Source organism: Vulpes lagopus, chromosome 2 (assembly GCF_018345385.1).
Source record: "Vulpes lagopus strain Blue_001 chromosome 2, ASM1834538v1, whole genome shotgun sequence".
NCBI classification, from domain to species: Eukaryota; Metazoa; Chordata; class Mammalia; order Carnivora; family Canidae; genus Vulpes; species Vulpes lagopus.
The window spans coordinates 40,608,267-40,628,902 of NC_054825.1; the positions used below are offsets into that span (position 1 = coordinate 40,608,267).

Below are 20,636 nucleotides of genomic sequence, written 5' to 3' on the forward strand. Positions count from 1 at the left end.
GGCTCCAGAGCTTCTAACATAGTCAAATGGAAGGAGGAGACAAGCTGGACATTAGTGTCTTTTCCTTTTCATAAAAGTGTTTTAACCAAAAAAAAAAAAAAAGAGTCCGTAATAAATATTTTTAATATCTATGTTATATGAGAAAAGGTAGGAGTTAAAATATATCTATACTGTGATTATGACTATGATATAAAAATATATGTATATTATGCATAGAAAGTGCAGTAAAGCAATGCCTTAAAAATTGAAAATGGTCATCTGGATATCTGAAGTAGAAGCTTCCACCCTCACTCTTCTATAATTTTAAATATTCTATAATAAGTATATATCATTTTTTAAATTAAGAAAATCCATTTTTAAAATCCTTCCATGACTGCAGCAGGGATTGGCTAAAGTACATATCATGTCATGCAGCCTAGCATATCCCACCTGTCTCATCTCCCAGCCCATCCAGCCTCATGTCTCCCTGCAACAAACAGTTCTTCAGTCACCCTTCAAGGCACTTGCTCTCAAATCCTCATGGTTGTACTCATCCCTCCCTGTGTGTGAATAGTGTACACACCCCCTGGAATGTTCCCCCACTGAATGTATTCTGCCCGACTCAGCCCCAGAGTCCCTGATCTGGAAATATGAATGGACTGTGCTCTCACCCTACTCCCCTGATGCCCTGTGACTGTCTCCCTATGGCATCTAAGCATATTGTAGTATCACCTCGGTCATGTCCTGGGCCCAGGCTGCGGCTGTGTACCAGCATGTCTCCAGGACACAGCCGGTGCCTGACCCCAGTGGGCACTCAGTAAATGGTGCTTTGTGAACAGAGCAAGTCACTTGAATTCTGTGCAGTACCCTCACTTAGCCGCAGGCCTGCCCTCAGGGTCTCTCAGTCAGCCCTTTCAAGGAGTGTTTGATGGATGAGCATTAGGTGTTCTATTATATGTTGACAAATTGAATTTAAATTTAAAAAAAATGTAAAAAAAAAAAAAAAGGAATATTTGTCAACAGCAAAGCTCCACCCAAGGGATTGGGATATATATTTTTTAAACCCATATATATCTTGTACCCTACAGTTTTAGAAGCCTTTCCCAGATATAATCTGGTTTGACCCCACACCAGTCTCTGAGGGAGAGGTGATGCTTCCCATTTCACATACAAGAGGACTAGAACTCAGAGAAATCACGAGACTTGCCCAAGGCCACATAGCCCATTGGTGGTCTCTTCTTAATTATAAACCCAAGCCTCTGGGCTCCAAAGCCTTTGAAGTTTTCTCTTTCATCACCCTCATGATTATTGAGGAAGCTGGCCAGCAGAGTTTAGAGGAAGCTCCAGATGTTCTTTACCAGGACACACACCCACTGTTTCAGGTCTAATGACTAGTCTCCAGTTTACCTCAAAATTGCAGAGGATGTGTCGAAAGACACCAACGTTGGTGACAGCAGATGACCCAAAGCCTAATTCTGCAGTGCCAGCAATGGAGAGGATGAGCTGAAAAATTCGGTGGTTTAGGAGAGAGGTCTTTTTCCTCAAGAGAAAAGCCATTATCTGAAAAAGTTAAAACACAGCAATTTCTTCATGAATGCATTCTTAGAACTCTTTCTCCTTCATCTCCTTTTCCCACTAGCACCCATCCTCAGCCCAGACTGCAAACCCTCTGCTCCCTGGTGCTATTCCCTTCATTCCCATGTTCACAGAGGAAAAACACATCACCAACTTCTGTGGCTGCTTCCCCACCCATGTTCACTTCTCTGGACTTGTGTGACTTCACCTCTTACTATGGACCCCCTGCTTCTTCCTGATAATCTCCCCCTGTGTCTCCAGGATGCCACTGTCTGTTGGTTTCTTCCTACATGTAGTTTAGTTTAGCTTAGTTTAGCTTAGTTTAGTTGTTTTGTTTAGTTTAGTTTAGTTTATAGTTTTAGAGGTAAAGTTTAGTAAATCATCAATTGCATATAACACCCAGTGCTTATTCCATCAAGTGCCCTCCTTAATGCCCATCACCCAGTTACCCCATTCCCCCCAAACTCCTCCCCTCCAGCAACCCTCAGTTTGTTTCCTAGAGTAAAGGATCTCTTATGGTTTGCCACCATCTCTGTTTTTATCATTTTATTTTCCTTCCCTTCCCCTATGTTCATCTGTTTTGTTTCTTAAATTCCACATATGAGTGAAATCATATATGTCTTCCTCTGACTGATTTATTTTGCTTAGCAAAATACTCTTTAGCTTCATCTATGTCATTGCAAATGGCAAGACTTCATTCTTTAAAATGAATGATGATGGTGGCTGAGTAATATTCCATTTTGAAGATAGATAGATGATATATAGATAGATAGACCACATCTTTTTTTTATCCATTCATCTGTCGATGGACATCTGAGCTCTTTTCATATTTTGGCTATCATGGACATTGCTGCTATAAACATTGAGGGGTATGCCCCTTCGAATCACTGTGTTTGTCATTATGTTCACAGTACATCAAAGCTGTAATCAAGACAGTATTTTACTGGCACAAAAACAGACACATAGATCAATAGAACAGAGTAGATAACCCAGAAATATACCCTCAAATCTATGGTCAACTAATCTTCAACTAAACAGGAAAGAATATCCACTGAAAAAAAGTCTCTTCAACACTGATTTGGGGAATATTAGACAGCCACAGGCAAAAGAATGAAATTGGACCATTTTCTCACACCATATACAAAAATAAACTCAAAATGGATGAAAAATATAAGTATGAGACAGGAATCCATCAAAATCCTAAAAGACAACACAGGCAGAAACTTCTTGGATCTCAATCGCAGCAACTTCTTGGTAGACATATCTCCAAAGACAGTTGTGATCAATGAATACTCACTATCTTTCCAGACTGTTCCAGTCACTTCTTGGATATATCTGAAATCAGACCACTTCCCACTCCCCCACTAAGACATAATTAGGATGGCTGAAAGTTGCTTCAGAAAAATCACACACAGGCTGACTGGTTTTACTTTGCAGTAATAGTGTCAAGTGCCAAAATAGTCCTCATTTGGCCTGGTGGTCCAATTCTGTTTTTTTAGTAAGCTGGGTTTTTTCATCCTAAAAGATTAGGATTTCATCTCTTCTCTCTTCCCAACCTCACTTTGCCCCTACCACCCAACTTCATACCCTGCTGAGAAGACAGAACCCATCAGACATGATCAGTCCCATCTTCCCATACCAGATCCACTGATATCTGTGTTGCACTCCTTCGTGTTACAAGCAGGGTCTCCACCCACACGGCCCCTTGGAACCCAGCCCTTACCTTCTTGAGGATATTGCTTCATGGGAATTCTCAGCTCTTCTCTCCTAGCTGCATCCATCTCTCTCTCTCTCTTTCTCTCTCTCTCTCCCTCTCTCTCTCTCTGTCTCTCTCTGTCTCTGTCTCTCCCTTTCATCACTTCTTTCCACCGACAAAAACATCTAGTATTTCTCATCTTAAAAAGAACCCTCCCTTGACTCCTAACCCTTCGGGTTTGACCTCTATTTCTTGAGCCCTCTTCATAAATAAACTTCTAGAAAGCACTAATAGGCACAATTTGGCTCCATGTCTTCACTTCACCTTCTGTCTTCGACCTCCTCCAGATGGCTGCTGTCTCTATCTGTCCACCTGTCACCAGTGACTTCTAGATGCCAAATCCTATAGGGATATCTCTGCCCTTATTTGCTTTGTTATTTGTCAGCATTTAGCATTGTTTGATCCTATCTGCCTTCTTGAAACACTATCTTCTTTTGGATTCTTTGACAACACTTTCTTCAATTTCTCTTCCCTCTTCTTCTCAATGTCCTTTGTTGGGTTTTGATCATATGTCCATCCTCCATGTGGAGAGCTCCTTATTACTTCCTCCTGAACTCTACTCTTTCTCTTCATCCATTTCTTCAATATCCTTGAATGAAATATCATCATGATGATATTGATGACTCTCACATTTATACTTTCAGCCCAGCTTGCATCTCTAAGCTCCAGAGCCATCTGTCCCACTTGGCATTTGACCTTTGATGTCATGCAGACATTTAAGACTTAGCATGCCCCAAATATCTTCCTTCCTTCCTGTCTGCAGCACACAGTACTGGTTGCCTCCTGGTGCTATCTGCCCACACTGCTTACAAAGATCCCAAGCCTTCCCAAGCTATCCGGGAATATACTCTTATATCTTGTTGGATTCTATCTCAGTCTCCTACTCAAATCTCACCCCTCCAACCTATCTTCTCAGTGGTGTCAAAGGTCATTCTAAAGATCAATCTTTCTTATTATTGCTCATCACTTCCGAGATAAAATCTATTCCACTAAGAGTAGCAGAGTTCTAGTCCTTGTCTGTCTCTCCATACAGGTCATTGTGCACTGGCCTTCATGTCCTTCCTCCCTGCCACATGGATCCTTCAAGTGTTTTTAATGTTAGTCTGAAATGCCACTTTCTTTACTATGCTATGAAAATCCATCTTATAAAACTTGCTTGGATGTCACCTAATTTAAGAAGAGGATAATAAACAAGTTTTGATAGAAATAACAGATAGAGAGGTTTATATTCTAATTATGTGCTCAGGTTCAAACAGCAAATCAGAAAATGAGTTGAGTAAAAGCCTAAAAATTATTAAATTTACTTTTGAGCAACCCATTTAATTGAAGACCCTTGTTTTCATTCACTGATTCATTCTATAAAACCTTGATGAGCAACTACTGTATACATGTACTTTTAGGGTGCACCAGTGAACAAGCAGGTCCTGTCCTGTTCTCATGGGTCATGTATCTAGGGGGTGAAACAGACCACAGACATAAGAGTATATAGAGATCATGCCAACTGGTCATGCCAGTTGTTATGAAGAAATAGAAAGGAAGAAAAGGTATCTAGTATATGATGAGATAGGATGGGGATTCTCTTTTATAAAGAGTAATTCAGAGAAGTCATATAATAATAATAACAGTAACCTTGTTTCTTTTTTCAGACCTGTCATTTCCCACCTGCCTTACCACTCTTTGTCCAATCCCTGCTTCTGATTTGCCCTGAAGACATAAATATTTGCAATATTTCCTTTTTAAGACATAAGAAGAGTTTTTAAATTTCCCTCTTCTGTCTTCATTTGGAAAGGTACAATATATCTCTTAATCTGATTGGTTCTTTACTCAAACAAAGTATTTGGTAGTCTTTGTCTCCCGGTCATGTTTTACTGTCTACGCTGCTACAGAGTGAATGTTTGTGTCCCCTCCCTCCCTCCAAAAATCCATATGCTGAATCGTAATCCCCAGTGTGATGGTATTAAGAGGTGGATCCAATGGAGGTTCTTCAGTCATCAAGTACATGGGACTTGTAAATGGTGCCCTTAGAAAAGAGACCACAGAGAGCTCCCTTATCCTTTCCACCACGTGGGAATACAGTGAAAAGGCAGCCATCTATAAACAAGGAAATGGCTTTCACCAGACACCAAATTGGCCAGTGATTTTGAACCTCCCACTCTACAGAACTGTGAGAAATAAATTTCTGTTGTTTATGAGCCACTATGTCTATGGTATTTTTGTTATAATAGCCCAAATGCATGGAGGCAGATAAGTTTCATGGAGGGCGGGACTAAGCCCGTTTTGTTCATCCATATACCCTGCTGCCTGGCACTGTACCTAGCTCTTGGGAGATATTCAGTCAATATTAACTGAGTAAATAGACTCCATCCATGGGCCTTTCCTTGTCTCTGCCATCTCTTTCTTCCTGAAAAACTCAAGCAACACAGTCCCACATGTGGTATTGGCCACTTTTGTAGCTCTGTGGCACATTATTTCTTTCCAGGCACTCTGCTCAGGCAAAGAAAACACTCATTTAGAATTCACAATGCACCATGTCCTCCCCTTAGCTGTAGGGAGGCCACAGTGCACATGAGTGAGGGTTCCAGGACTCCATGAGCATGAAGTTTCTGGAAAGATGGCTGGAGAACACCCAAGTCATAGAGAGCATTGTAGTTCTGCACTTATTGCATTCAATTTACACTAAAACTATCTTGGTATTTGTCTTATTTTATCCTTCTACATAAACCCACAAGATCAGGAACTGCTATTACCTTTTTAGAAATGCTCACAATAATTGCCAACATCCCTAGCCACAGCAGATCTGTATTGCTAAAGTGGAACATATCCCACTACTGCTGCTTTTAACAACATGATCAAAGAAAACTTTTAATTTAACAATAGCCCCAATTCTTGAGTTTTTTCTTAAATATTTTATTTATTTATCCATGAGGGACACACACACACGGGGGGGGGGGTGTGGCGGGGGTAGAGACACAGGCAGAGGGAGAAGCAGACTCTAATCAGGAAGCTCAACGCGGGACTTGATCCTGGGTCTCCAGGATCAGGCCCTGGGCTGAAGGTGGCGCTAAATCGCTGAGCCACCCAGGCTGCCCAATTCTTGAGTTTTAATATAAATCCAGACATGCCCATTCACTTATTACCAAAATATTTACTAAGTATCTGTTTGGTCTCAATAATATATTGGCAAAGAATAAGGAAACACCCAAGCCTTTAAACAATTACAACCTCACAGAGATGAGGAGAGTCATAATTACAGCACTGGGTAGGAGCAGTTAGACAGAGCGCATGCACAGTGCCAAGAGCAGCCAAGAGTTGGCCGTACACTCAACTCAGGGCTTAGAGGAGAGATCCCCTTTTACATTTCAACTTGACCTGGGAAGATAAGCAGGTGTGTACCTGGGGAAGAAAGGGAAATGGCATTCCAAACCAAGGATACAGGTACACAAAGTAATATGATGTGGTTAGCAACCCATGACCATGCAGGATTCAGGAAGGAAGGTGCATTGGCTGGGCAGAAAATGGGGCTAAATAGGACTGGAAGGACAGGTTAGTGGCCGGTTTTCAAAGACCTCTGGAACCCAGTATAAGGAGCTTGAGATATTATATCAGTGACTGGGTGCCTTTGAAAGGTTTGCACAGGAAAGAGGTCTCATCAAGTCTGTAATGTAGAATTATGACTGGTATCAATGAGATTTAAAGGAATAGCAGAAGGAACAGGCCACTGTCCAGCTGTGACAGCAGTCTAGGAGAGAGTAGGTACGCCTGAAGTGATACCACATAGCTTTATTCTTCTCAGATCCTGAGTTGGGGGCCAAAGAGATAAGGAGACTTTCTCCTAGCCCCCACTGTACCCAGGAGGAACCACAACGTGACATTGTCTAGACTTTGACACTAGTCTTGTCTTTCATGATTTCCTTCCAGCCATGCAGGAAGGTATTAAAGGGCAGTGAAAAAAATAAATAAATAAATAAATAAAGGGCAGTGAACATGTCTCATGTGACCTCACAAATAGTAAATAGCACTGACAATCACAGTTACTCTAAGCAGACACTCTTCTGAATGCTCAGCATATATTAACTCACTTAATCATCACAGCCCTACAAAATAAGTGCTAATATTATTTTCATTTTACAGATAGGGGAACTGGGGCACAGAGAGATTAAGAACTAGAGATGGCAGTCACTTACAGAGCCCTTATTCTGCACAGACATAATGCTCAACCCTCCACTTGAATTAAAAGGTCTAGTGCTCACTACAACCCCAGGACACAGGAAGCGAGATAATCCATATTATACTATTAAGGAAACTGAGGCAGAGAGGGTAGGTAACTCATCTAAGATTAAATATCAAGTTTGAAGAAGAGGCAGGATTCAAACCCAGCACCCTGGTTCCTCTGCCCAGGCTCCTAGCCATCGTGTTAGGTGCAAAGTGGGTGGATCACACATGATTCCTGAATTCAGCAAAAGGTACAAGTATACAGGTGAGCACCCCCATTCTGATCAAAGTCCCTCTCTGCTTGGCTATCACTCAGCCCCCTGCTGTGGTGACACTGGTCTCAAGACCCTTCTGCTTGGTTTCCCTTCTCCAAAAGTTGCCATGGAGGGAAAGTCCACTAGGGCCAGTGAAGCTCCTCCCTGCTCCTTGGGAATAACAGCCTCTTGGGGAGTTACAGGCTCAGATGGGAGGGTGGGATTACCTGGTACCCACGGATGTGCTGCATCAGGTGATCACACATGACGTTGCTGGTCAGGACAGAGTGCAGGACTTTGATGGCTGCATACATGGTATGGTCATCTGTTGCTAAGGAAATGAGGCCCAGGAGGATAGCAGGCCCGCCAATGAAGTCCAGGCTGCTGGCTGCTGGGATGGAGTGGAACACCCTTATGCCTAGGTGGGACAAAGTGGCATTTCATCAATACATTGCAGCTTCAGGGCAATGGCTTTCCCCTGGAAACTTCAAGGACAAAAGAGCTGCCAGCGCTGTCTACTCACAGTAGAGGGGCCTGTGAGCCTGGAACAGGAGTGGGAGGAAGGGTGGGAGTTTTGAAAATCTTAGCTCATTGAGCAATCCTACACTGAGTTCTTCCTGGGTCACCAAAAAGAGTGGAAACAGCCCAGAGGATTTCAAATCACTGCCTCTGTCGTAGCCCAGAGTGCTGGGCAAACCACATGCTCTCAGAGCCTCAGGCCACTGGTTGCTCTGACAATCTCAGGCTCTTGTCTGCTCTCTAGGTCCTGCAAGATCGGACCTCGCATCAACTCTCCGCTGTGCTCTTGCCCAGCTACAGGACAACCAGCAGTCACTAGCTATTGTTTTTACCCACACAACTACAACTATTGCCTCTGTCAAAAGGCCCCCACTGTGCCCACTAGAAAGCTCCATTGTGCATACATGCCAGCCTGATTAGTAGCTGAGTTCAGTAGCAACTGCCAGATGCAGCAAGGTGAACTGACTTCTATGCAACGTGGAAGGCCAAGTTTCCAACAGGGCTAACTCTCCAAATCTCACCCTCACTGGATAGCTGCTCAGAAGTCCAGGCTAAACAAGCAATGACAGCCACACACCCATCTTCCCAAATAGCAGTAAAAGGTCAAGGCCTGGCCTACCTAAATGGCCCACAGCTACAGCTCCAACAGTTCGAAGAGAACCCGAGAGGTGGCCCGCACAATTTCTTAGCAAGAACACAGGCATGGTACTGTCACGGGATGAAATGTTCATCTAGAGAAATGAGCAACAATTAGTCTGAAGAAATTTTCCTGGAATGGAGGAGGTCTTATTTGTGAGGTCTTGGAAGGCAGGCACCCCCAAGGCCTGGTCCAGCACTGGCACTCAGTAAGAGAAAGTCAGTGAATAAATAACAAAGGAATCAATGTCAGAAAGACTGAAGTCAAATTTCAGGCTCCGTGTCCTGCCTCCTGGGCTGTGGCTTAGTCATGCGGGAGCAGCTTTGGTTACACAATTGTGCTGCAGATGTCCTGCATGTCACCATGAAGAACTAATGAGGGCAAGGCAGACCGAAGGACATATGGAGGTGAAACCGTCTGCCTCCTTCTCAGTCTAGGTCATCCAGCCTTTGCATGCCCCAGCCTCACCATTCTCACAGGGCTAAGTGGATGAGTCTGGGGTCCTCTGTGGGTAAGGCACCACTGTGGTGCTCAATAGGACCTCATCCCAGATCTCTCCTCTTCAGTAAAGGGGATGGCCCTCTGTCTGTGAGGGTGCAGAGAATGTAAATAAATCAGCTCAAATTCATCAATGTGAAGCAAAAGAGCACTCTCTACAGGAATTAGGAAAGACTTTACCTAGTGGCATCTTCATCTGTAAACATGTCTGCTTGTTGTCTTGCACATTTTCTGTTTAAAATAAACATGGCAACTCCCAGAACATTTTGCGGTGTTGTGGGGGGGGGGGGGTCAGTAGCATCCAGAAAAGAGAAGCTCAATAGTATTTTCAGTGTCACCAAAGGTTTTTCAAATTCCATTTATTCCTGTTCTCCAGTGAAGAATAAAGAGCATCTACTCTGGGTATCCCTGGATGGCTCAGCGGTTAAGCATCTGCCTTTGGCCCAGGGCATGGTCCTGGAGTCCCGGGATTGAGTCCCACATTGGGCTCCCTGCATGGAGCCTGCTTCTCTCTCTGCCTATGTCTCTGCCTCTCTCTCTCTCTCTCTCTCTCTCTCTCTCTGTCTCATGAATAAATAAATAAAATCTTTAAAAAAAAGAGCATCTACTTTCTCCTCTGAGCAATTATAAATAAAGGGTTTAGTCTCAGGAGATGCTAATGGGTGGAGGGGCATATGATATTTTAACAAATGAAATGGGCAGCATTGTGTATCTGTCTACACATGCACGAACATGAATTAATGTTCACTTAAGCATTGAAAACTGAAGCAAACTATGAGATCATGATTCCAAAAGAGGGCAACAGTGAAGGCAGAATTCCTACCTCTTTGGCAATCAGGCGGCTGTCCACCTCGTTGTAAGTGTTTCTGATGTCTGTAACACTGGTGATGGAGGAGCTGGCTACGTGAAGGCCAAAGGAAACCCTTTCCTCTGCAACCAGAGGCATCGCTTCCACATCAAGGTCCAGTACTAAAACAATACATCTTTGATCATCTCTACTCTCTTTACAGAAAAGAAAGTACAACCTCAGTAAAATAAATATCTATGGCTATATGGCAAAGCTATCACTGAGAGACTGTCTTAAATGTTGCTATATTGTATGTTTGCATGTTGTATGTTTATGTCACATGTTTGCCCCTATCTGTGCTTTTCTGACACTTACAGGAAACTGTGGATAAATCTCACAGGATTAATTCTAATATAAAACAAAGGCATTCAAGTTGTGAAACCACTACAGCCTGAAACATCTACTAAGGAGATGATATAACCTCACACTCTAAAACCAAAATGTTAAGTGATAAGAAAGCTGACTTATAAAAAAAAAAATAGGAGAGAGAGATTGGGCTGAAAGTCCTAAGATTTTCAATGAGCTACATGCCATGGTAAACATTCCACTTGGAATGAGCACTCTGGTCTCCAGGTCAAGGAGAGGCACACATGCTACTAGAATGGCATGGCCTGAATAGCCAGTCAGCAAAATTTTGGCTCTAGACTTGACTTCATGGCATGGCTCTGGCCAGTGCCATTTGCCAGAGGAAATGGAAGCTTGAAGAAGACATGGGGCCTGAAGAAGAAACACTCTACAGTGTTCAGCCGCCCTTCACTATGCACACAGCTTCTGTACATAAATTCATTCATCATTCTTCCCAGATGGGAGCTGACCCCCTTGACTTGATGGAGCACAGAGAGCAGTACTCCCTGCTTGAACAGCCAGCAATCAATAATGGAAATGTGGATGTATTTGTCTGCCTGTTTAATAATTGAAGACAACAGTGTACTTTAGTTAAAAAGCTTCTTCATTAAAAGGAATGTAACTTATTTATCGCATTCTCTTCTCTCTTTCTTTGCTGATGGTATTACCTACCCATTTTCCTCCATTATGGGCTTTGGAGTTGAAATCCAAAGGATATTGTTATTTCCTTTTCTGTGACATTTTCTGTTGGGCTGTAAATTTATAATGATCCGATTACAGAGGTCTTCCCTAATGACTGACCTATGCTGAGTTTATTCTTTGTAAATATGCTATAAATAACTGGATGTCCATTTAAAAAATAATATCAGTGAGATCATTATAAATCAAAACACTCCATACCTTGGGCATGCACAGCTTGGAAATTACCACAGTATCTTGGGCCAAGTTTGTTAATAACTTCCAGAGTGTCCATTGAGATGGCTTCTTCAAAGAGGTATGTAGGGCCAAGACGCCATATTAATGATGACTTTTGTTTCCAAATTCGAGGGGTGGCAATATATCCATAAACATCCACAAATGAAGATGGATCCATTGAAAGGAAAGGCCCCGGTAAGGCCTGAATATACAACATCTGTTAAAATTAAAAGGATGGGGGTGGAAGGGAAAGGGAGAGATTTAACCTCAAAATTAAACAAATATACCATGGGTATAAAATGATATACTTTATTGTCTCAAAGTAAAAGCTTATTTTAGCTATAAACATTAAAAAGCATACTCTTGAAGCTGAGAAACAATGCAAAAAAAAAACAGTTTGCAAAATGCTAGTGGGAGTAAAAAACTGACACTATGCCTTTGGAAATAAATTTGACAAGGAATATTAAGAGCCACTAAAATATTTATCTTTTTTGTTCCAGTCATTCAACTAAGAACCGAAATGTCCACTATTTGCACATCCATTAAGTTTTATGTACTAAAATAATTACAAACATATCCAATTAGAAAGGGAAATAAAATTATGTCTATTTGCAAATGACATGTCCATGTGGAAAATTCCAAGGAATCTACAAAAAAGAAAAAAATGTGTAACTCACTAATGAGTGAGTTTGGCAAGGTCATAAGATACATGATCAACATACAAAAATCAATTGCATTCTATAGGCTAACAATGAACATGCAGAAACCCAAATTAAAAACACAACATTTACAATTGCTCAAAAGAAAATGAAATATTTAATAAAACATATATGAAATCTATATACTAACAGTTCAAAAAAGATGATGAAAGAAATCAAAGAAAACCTATATAAGTGGAAGAGACATAACATGTTCCTGGATAGGAAAACTCAACACAGTAAAGATATCATTTCTTCCTAAAATGATCTATGGGGGGATCCCTGGGTGGCGCAGTGGTTTGGCGCCTGCCTTTGGCCCAGGGCGCAATCCTGGAGACCCGGGATCAAATCCCACATCGGACTCCCGGTGCATGGAGCCTGCTTCTCCCTCTGCCTGTGTCTCTGCCTCTCTCTCTCTCTCTGTGACTATCATAAATAAATAAAAAAAAATATGTTAAAAAATAAAATAAAATGATCTATAGGTTTAATGCAGTTCCCATCAAAATGTCAGAAGGTTTTTGTAGATACAGATAAGCTAATTCTAAAATTTATATTTGAAGACACAAGCCCTAAATAAATAGCTTACGTCTCCTTTTTTAAAAAAGGAGAGTGATTTTGATTATCTTTTTAGAAAGAGAAGAATTAAGTGAGGCACCATTCTAACCAATATTGTTACATAGCTTATTACATACCAACAATAATTAAGATATGTGGTATTGGTACATGGATCAGTAAACTAGAATATAGAATCTGGGAATAAACCCATACAAATGTGCCAAACTGATTTTTGATGAAGGCTCAAAATCAATTCAATGAAGGAAGGATAGCCTCTTCAACCAGTGTTGCTGGAACAACTGGACATCATAGGAAAGAAATGAACTTCAACTTAAACTTCACACCTCCTACCAAAGTTAATTCCTAAGAGATCACAAATTTAAATGTAAATCTAGAAAACTTTTGGAAAAAACACAGAAGAAAATCTTCAGGATCTAGAGCTAGGCAAAGAGTTCTTAGACTTGACACCAAAAGCAGGAATCATAAGAGGAAAATTTGGTGAATTATACTTCAACAAAATAAAAACTTTTGTTCTACAAACTCCTATGAGAAAGAAGATGGAACTTAAGCTACTGACTAGAAGAAATTCTTTGGCAAATAACACATCAAAGGACTAGTATCTAGAATATATAGAAAATCCCTTAAAAAATGTAAGAGGAAAAACCAAACAATCCAATTAGAAAAAGGCCACAAGACATAAACAGACATCACTTAAGAGGATACACAGATGGCAAATAAGCACTTGAGAAGATTTTTAATTTCATTAGCAATTAAAGAAATGTAAATTAAAAACATTATGAGATCATTATACATCTATCAGAATAGCTAATATGAAAAGTAGCGACCACAGTGAATGCAGAGAAACTGGATCACTCATCCATTGCTGCTGGGAAATGTAAAATGGTACAGTCACTCTGAGAAAATGATTTGGCTGTTTCTTATAAAACCAAACACACAATCACCATATGACCCAGCAATTGAACTCGTAGGCATTTATCCTAGAGAAATATGGACTGAAGTTCACACAAAAACCTGTACACAAATGTTCATAGCAAAATAAAGAAGACAAGAAAACAAGAAAAAATAGCCATATAGCTTTATTTGTAATATCCAAAAACTGGAAACAGCCCAAATGTCCTTCAATCAGTGAATAGTTACATACACATCTGTATCACAGAATACTACACAACAATAAAAAGGAATTAACCGTTTCACACTGCAATAATTTGGATGAATTTCCAGAGAATTATGCTGATTGAAAAAGCCAATCCTAAAAGATCCCATACTCTACAGTTTAATATATATAATATCCTTGAAATTACAACATCATAGATTATTGGTTGCCAAGGTTAGGGACAGGAATAAGGGAGGGAGGTGTGGGTGAGTGGGAGCGGTTGTAGTTTTAGTTTTTATAAAAGGGCAATACTAGGGATCCCTGGGTGGCGCAGTGGTTTGGCGCCTGCCTTTGGCCCAGGGCGTGATCCTGGAGACCTGGGATCGAGTCCCACATCGGGCTCCCGGTGCATGGAGCCTGCTTCTCCCTCTGCCTGTGTCTCTGCCTCTCTCTCTCTCTCTCTCTCTCTCTCTGTCTGTGACTATCATAAATGAATAAATTGAAAAAAAAAATTTAAAAGGGCAATACTAAGGAGCTTTGTGGTGATGTAAATGCTCTGAATCTTGGCAGGAGTCGTGGACACAGGAACCTACACATGTGACAAAATTGTGTAGAACACATACACATATACACAAGTACAAATAAAACTGGGAAATTGAATAAATTAGCAGATTGTATCAATATCAATATTTTGGTTATGAAATTGTTCTGCAGTTTTATAAGATGCACCACTGAGGGGAAACTAGGTAAAAGGTACATAGGGTTTCTTGCTATTATTTCTTACTACTACATTTTAGCCTACAATTATTTCAATAAAAATTTGAATAAAACAAAACTAGTTAACGAGTATCACAAACGTTAAAATGATAATTTCAAAGCTTTGTGAATAAAAAATATTAACTAATATTAAAAATTAAGTAATATACAATATTTTCTTCAAGATTTTATTTATTTATTCATGAGAGTGTGTACACAGAGACAGAGAGGCAGAGACACAATCAGAGGGAGTGAGCAGGCTCCTCGCAGGAGCCCGATGCGGGACTCAATCCACGCCCTGGGGCTGAGCCACTCAGGCTGCCCAATATACAATATTTTCTATGCAGTAAATTTGTAACTATTTCTTTAAAGGGAAAAAACTAAGACACTACAAACTATGGTAAGACAGAAGGAACACAGGCATTCTTTCTTCTTTCCAATATTTTTCAGTTATTTCAAAATGTATTTATATAATTTTTATAATAACTATAAAATCAACATACCCATAAATATGTATAGAAGTACATATTTTTTTCAAATGAGAAGTCATACAATTTCAGAGGTAGTCTTTCTACCAATTAAATGAAATTTTCAAACAAGAACAAACCAAGTTTCAGTCACCAGGCGTGCCTAGAGTGGGGTCCACTGTGCTCTCTCTCCTTTTCCACTCCTGACAGGCAAGGACTTCTTGCTCTCCCTCACTGAAGCTCTGCCCCACCCCTGCAGTCTGGCTTGCCTTTTCCCCCAAATTCCTACAGCATATACTCACTGCACCATCTGCATTGACTTACAAACATAAGATGTCTCAAATTCTCCCATCATTTTGCTCAATTTAGACTCTTGAAATACTCCTCACTTTTTATTTTATTTTTTTTTAATTTTTTATTTATTTATGATAGTCACAGAGAGAGAGAGAGGCAGAGACACAGGCGGAGGGAGAAGCAGGCTCCATGCACTGGGAGCCTGATGTGGGACTCGATCCCGGGTCTCCAGGATCGCGCCCTGGGCCAAAGGCAGGCGCCAAACCGCTGCGCCACCCAGGGATCCCTACTCCTCACTTTTTAAACTGAACTTACCTTCCCTCTAAAGTAGAGAACCATCGTTAAGCTAGGTCATCCCCAACCTAATGTCTCCTATCTTGTTCTTGCTTAGCAGATATCTGCATCTAAACACAGGCCTTCACATTTATCCCAATTAAATTTCACTTGCTGATCCTGAACCACCTTGTTGAGATCATCTTGGAAAGTCCACTCTGTCTGACTCAAGCCATGGCGTATTTTGGCATATCCCTATGGCATCACACCATTGCCAACCTTCCTGCTAATTGACTCTGGCTTAGCTGCCATGAGGTCAGTTGTCCATCCATGTACCAATTCACTCAATTACACTATCATCTAGTCCGTGTTCCTCCTTGTGGCTGTAAATTCAATGCAGTTCATCAAATATTTATTGCATGCTTCCTGTGTACCATCCCTTGTGCTAGGTGCAAGCAAGGTCCCAACATCAATAGGACTTCTTTCTTAGCCTCAAAGTACATGAACTATTTCACAGAATACCCACTTATTCCATAAAACAAGACAGATTGCCAACATGTTTTGCAAAAGAAGAAAAAAAAAAAAAACAAGCCCACACTGTAATCACGCCTGGACAAAAACAAAGACACTGATGCAACCACAAAAGTAACCACCCTTCCCATCCTGGCTAACGTGAGTGACTACTGCTTTTTCTCCAATGACAACTCTAACCTGCTCCATTCTTCCTACTTCCTATATAAAAATTCTGAACATACACAGGCATCAAATCCCCTCTCTTTCTGGCAGCACCCAGTTGAGAATAGGCCAACCTCCACTTCCTGAATCCTCCCTCAAATCACCTAAAATAAGCCCTAATCCTATCTAAGCTCCTTCCAAGTCCTTGTAATCCCATGGAGTAGAGCATCTTGCTACAGTAGGCTTAATCAATCTAACTTTTGTTTTATACTATATGCACATTCCTGGAGGTATTTGGGTGGTGAGCATGAACAATTCCTAGCACCTAAAACAGTACCTAACAGAGAATGTGTGCTCCAAAATATTTAATGTGGGAAGGAAGGAAGGAAGGAAGGAAAGATGGAAGAGAGGAAGGAGGGAGGGAGGGAAGAAAAGAGGGAGGGAAGAAGGAAAGAAAGGCTAGTATTGTCAATAACTTGAGAAAAGAGTTAACTTCATGTCTTGGAAGACCTATTTTTGTAACGCTCCTGCTGAATCTTTCTAGTTACCACTGCCCCTTTTTAGTAAGATGACTATACTAGAAGATAGCATTGAATTCATCTTTAGGTGTTATATTGAATTTAGGTTGTTCTAACCTAATAGTTCTCAACATGGGGTAATTTTGCCCCATAGAGGGCATTTGGAAATGTCTGGAGACATTTTTGGCGATCACAACTGGAGAGAGAGAGAGATGCTAAGGCATCTAGGAAGGCCACAGATGCTGCTAAGTATCTATCCTACTGTACATAGAATAGCTCCCTACAACAAAGAATTATCAAGCCTAAAATGTCAAACTATGGAAATGAGAAACCCTATTAATCAAAGATTCTCCATTCTGGCTAAATATTAGAATCACCTGAGAAATTCTGAAAGTATTACCAAATTACCCTGCACACAGAGATTCTGTTATGATTGATCTTAGGAGCAGCCGGCACAAGAGAACTTTAAAAATAATTTCCAGGTGATTCTAGAATGCAGCCTAGATTGAGATGCTCTCTATGGAACCTGGGTGAAATTCTGGCTGCACTTGCTCTCTAATGTCTTCTGGGCCCTTCTCTCTCTGGCTTCTCTGAGGATCTCTAACAGTGGATGCTGGAGCACACCTGCTATGTCCCTCATCTCCCAGCTTCCTCTCCCTCATGCCTCAGGACTTCAGGTGACTCTAAATGGCAGTAAAGAGACACCTCCTCCAGCTATGTGTACACATTCCATTGCTTCTCTAAGCAGGGAACCACTTTTCTCTCCTCATTCTTGCTGTAAATCTGGTAAATGCTGCTGGCGTCCTTGCAAGCTCTGGTGCCTGACTCCTCAGTGCAGTGTGCAGACAGTTGTATTAGATTCATCAGGAAGCTTCTTGGAAAAGTAGAACCTTAGACCCTGCACAGACCTTCCTGGGGAATCCACAACTTAAAATGTGAAAAGACTTGTTCACTCTAGGACTTCATATTCTCTCACGACTATTCCTATTTCCATGTTTCACATTCTGCTCTGGTTGTGTGGCTTTCATTCCATTTTCTGAAGGATTTTCATTTTATTGCTTTTAGGGCTTTTCTCATGTTTGAGCTGAGCCAAGTATTCTGATAGCAAGGGAGAGTTTCATTAGACACCAGCCCTGCTGCCAAATGAGAGCAAAGAACAGAACTGAGACTACTCCAGGTATTGCAGCTGGAAGGCACAGCAGTGGGACAAGCGGAACTCAGGGTGACTAGCTCACCTTGGCTGAGCCGGTGATCTGTCCATCCAGATAGGTGGAAACAGTGCAATTCCTTTTCATTTCCTTGGTGACAACCACAGCCAGGTGGTGCCACTGACCACAAGCCAGCAGCTGGCCACATCGGACCCGAAGCTGGCGTCCAGCAGAAGGCTCAGGGTCATCCTCGGGTTCCATGACATCTGCAAGAGAACACAGACACCACACCTTGCATGCAGCATCACACTGCAGCAACCAAGGAGAACAGGGCCTCATGCAGAGGAGCCATGCCCTAGACCTCCTCATAAAATAGCCACAACAGCAACTACCATTGCTTGAGATCTTGCTTTGTGCCAAACACTGGATTAAGGATGGTTACAAATGTCACTTCATTTCTTTTTTCACAGCCGCTGGTGAGGTAAGTGCTATAACAATCCCCATTTACCTACCCCCCTGAGGCACAAACAGGTTATGTAACTTGTCCAGGGTCATGCAGCAGGAGTCAAACCCAGGAGTCAGGCTTTGGGGTCTACCCCAGGAGACTTCCTCTGCAGTGACATACATTTGCCCTGGAGTCCTAAGAAGGAGGAGGAAATAGGCAGTTGTGCTCTGTGACAATGATGTCGTGTTACCTCTGGGGCCTTTTGGGTATTTCCCTATGAAACAGTGACACTCCCAGGGCACACAGGAAGAACAGGCCATTTCTGGCCAACATAGAGGGATGAACTTAGAAAGCCAGGTGGAGCTCTAAATAACAGAGCCTGGACCAGCCACCAACTACTAAAGGATTGGGCTCCTGGGTTCTTATGCCGAGAGTTGCTAACTTAGCTCCGTTTCCCCCAAGTGTGGGCAAAAACAGCTCCAGCTCCCAACACCTTACCCAGGGGCTGAAACTCTTTCTCTTCTGTAGACACAACCAAGGAGAAGTCATCCAGGCACAGGCTGACAGAGAAGCAGACAAAGGGCTGCTCGGTCCTGGCCAGGTGACGCACCAGGCTTAGGAAGCGCAGTGGGTGGCCCTCAGTGACTGTGCCGTGCCTGCCAATCAGGAACCAGCAGGAGAAGGTCAGGCCCCGGGGTGGAGGGAATGACCTGGCAGCACCTGGAGTCAGAACACAAGCATACCCTTAGACTTTCACCTGCCTTGCAATCTTGTCTAGACTCATCGTGGCTCTGATTCAGCCCATGTGTGGCCCTACTGTGTGCCAGCTCTGTGGCCTCATCTAACCCATTTCCACTTTATGTCTACCCCATGTCACAGAAGCTTGTCCCTTTATTCATGTACTCACATATAATCATATACTCACAGGAGTAAGTCATATTCCCATATTCCCATAGATCCCTGAAGCCTCTCTCCAATTCTATCTCATCTATTATTCTATGCCACCTTGCTAAAGGAGTGGAGGACGGGCACAACTCTGTAATTGGTCACCATTGGCTGACCTAAAGCTGCAGAGTGTGCAATGTGAGGCAGAGGACATCAGCCTAGCTCAGCTGAACCTTGTATGGGGAAGTATCCATCATAGGGAAACTCATGTCCTCCTGACCCATAACAGGGTTGGAAACACAAAGCAGGCCCACCATTTTCCATGAATTAGCAGAATCAGACTTGGTACCCCAGGTGGATAGGCTGTGAATGCAATGGCTCCTCAGCACCCACCATCCCAGTGAGACCCTGGTTCTCCTAAGCTAGGGTGCCTAGCTCAGACAGCGCTGGGTGCTTGCCCTGCCCTGCCTAGCCAGTTTTTAGCTGAGCACAGTGCAGTGCAAAGCCTGCCAGGGCCCAGGTCGATCAGATGGCCATCCACATAGAACTTATAGTCTTCTTCAGAAAGAGCCCAGGGTGGAGTGAGGTGTTGGTTTTGTCATTTGTCAATCACTGACTAAATGAATCTATCCCAGACTCAGCCATCAAATCACCAACTGAGACCACAAGTGTTCACTGAGTCCCCACTGGATGCAGAGTCATGGCTGGGCCCTTGAGACACATGATAAACAGGATCCTCCTGCCCTAAAACAAGCATGACAAACTGTAAGGATGAAACGTACACAGAAACAAGGAACACTCCCACTTTCCTTAATGCCAAGTGGAAATCTGAAATCAAGGCTCCCTCAGCACTTATTCTGGAGACAGGGTGAAGACAGCTCAGCAAACTGAAGCTGCTGAGAATCACCTACCTGTCCCAATCCCTCCAGAGACCAGATACTCTGTGCTGCTTCCCATAACTGTAGACAGAGTTGGAATAAACAAACAGCTAGAAACAGAAAAGTATCTCAGATTATTGAACCGCACACCAACTTCTGGCCATGACATCTCCCCTATCTCCCTCTGCAGGGGCCTCACTCCCTCTTACACCGAGGACAGAAAGTGGCTGATGCCCATACGGGGGCCTTAAGAGATGGAATTTATGCTGGATCCTGAAGGGGAGGGCATTCCAGAAAGCAGGCCCTCCAGGGCAAGTAGAAGGTCATAGCACTACGTGGCGGAGGACACTGGCCCTGAGAAGCCAGAGGAGATAAGGTGTCCCTGACCCAGAC

The 20,636-nt window shown here is 42.4% G+C and overlaps 1 protein-coding gene across 3 annotated transcripts in view; it reads right to left on the reverse strand.

The window, feature by feature from the left end:
* WDFY4 (WDFY family member 4) overlaps window positions 1-20,636 on the reverse strand; it is a 288,429-nt gene that overhangs the window by 184,747 nt on the left and 83,046 nt on the right. For all 3 annotated transcript variants that reach the window (XM_041743891.1, XM_041743892.1, XM_041743890.1), the window contains exons 17-24: window positions 20,277-20,353; window positions 18,979-19,200; window positions 18,123-18,301; window positions 11,523-11,754; window positions 10,254-10,399; window positions 8,915-9,026; window positions 8,004-8,194; window positions 1,387-1,539 (exon numbers count right to left, since the gene is read on the reverse strand). In XM_041743891.1, coding sequence (XP_041599825.1) covers window positions 1,387-1,539; window positions 8,004-8,194; window positions 8,915-9,026; window positions 10,254-10,399; window positions 11,523-11,754; window positions 18,123-18,301; window positions 18,979-19,200; window positions 20,277-20,353 — 1,312 coding nt within the window. The remainder of the gene's footprint in view (window positions 1-1,386; window positions 1,540-8,003; window positions 8,195-8,914; window positions 9,027-10,253; window positions 10,400-11,522; window positions 11,755-18,122; window positions 18,302-18,978; window positions 19,201-20,276; window positions 20,354-20,636) is intronic.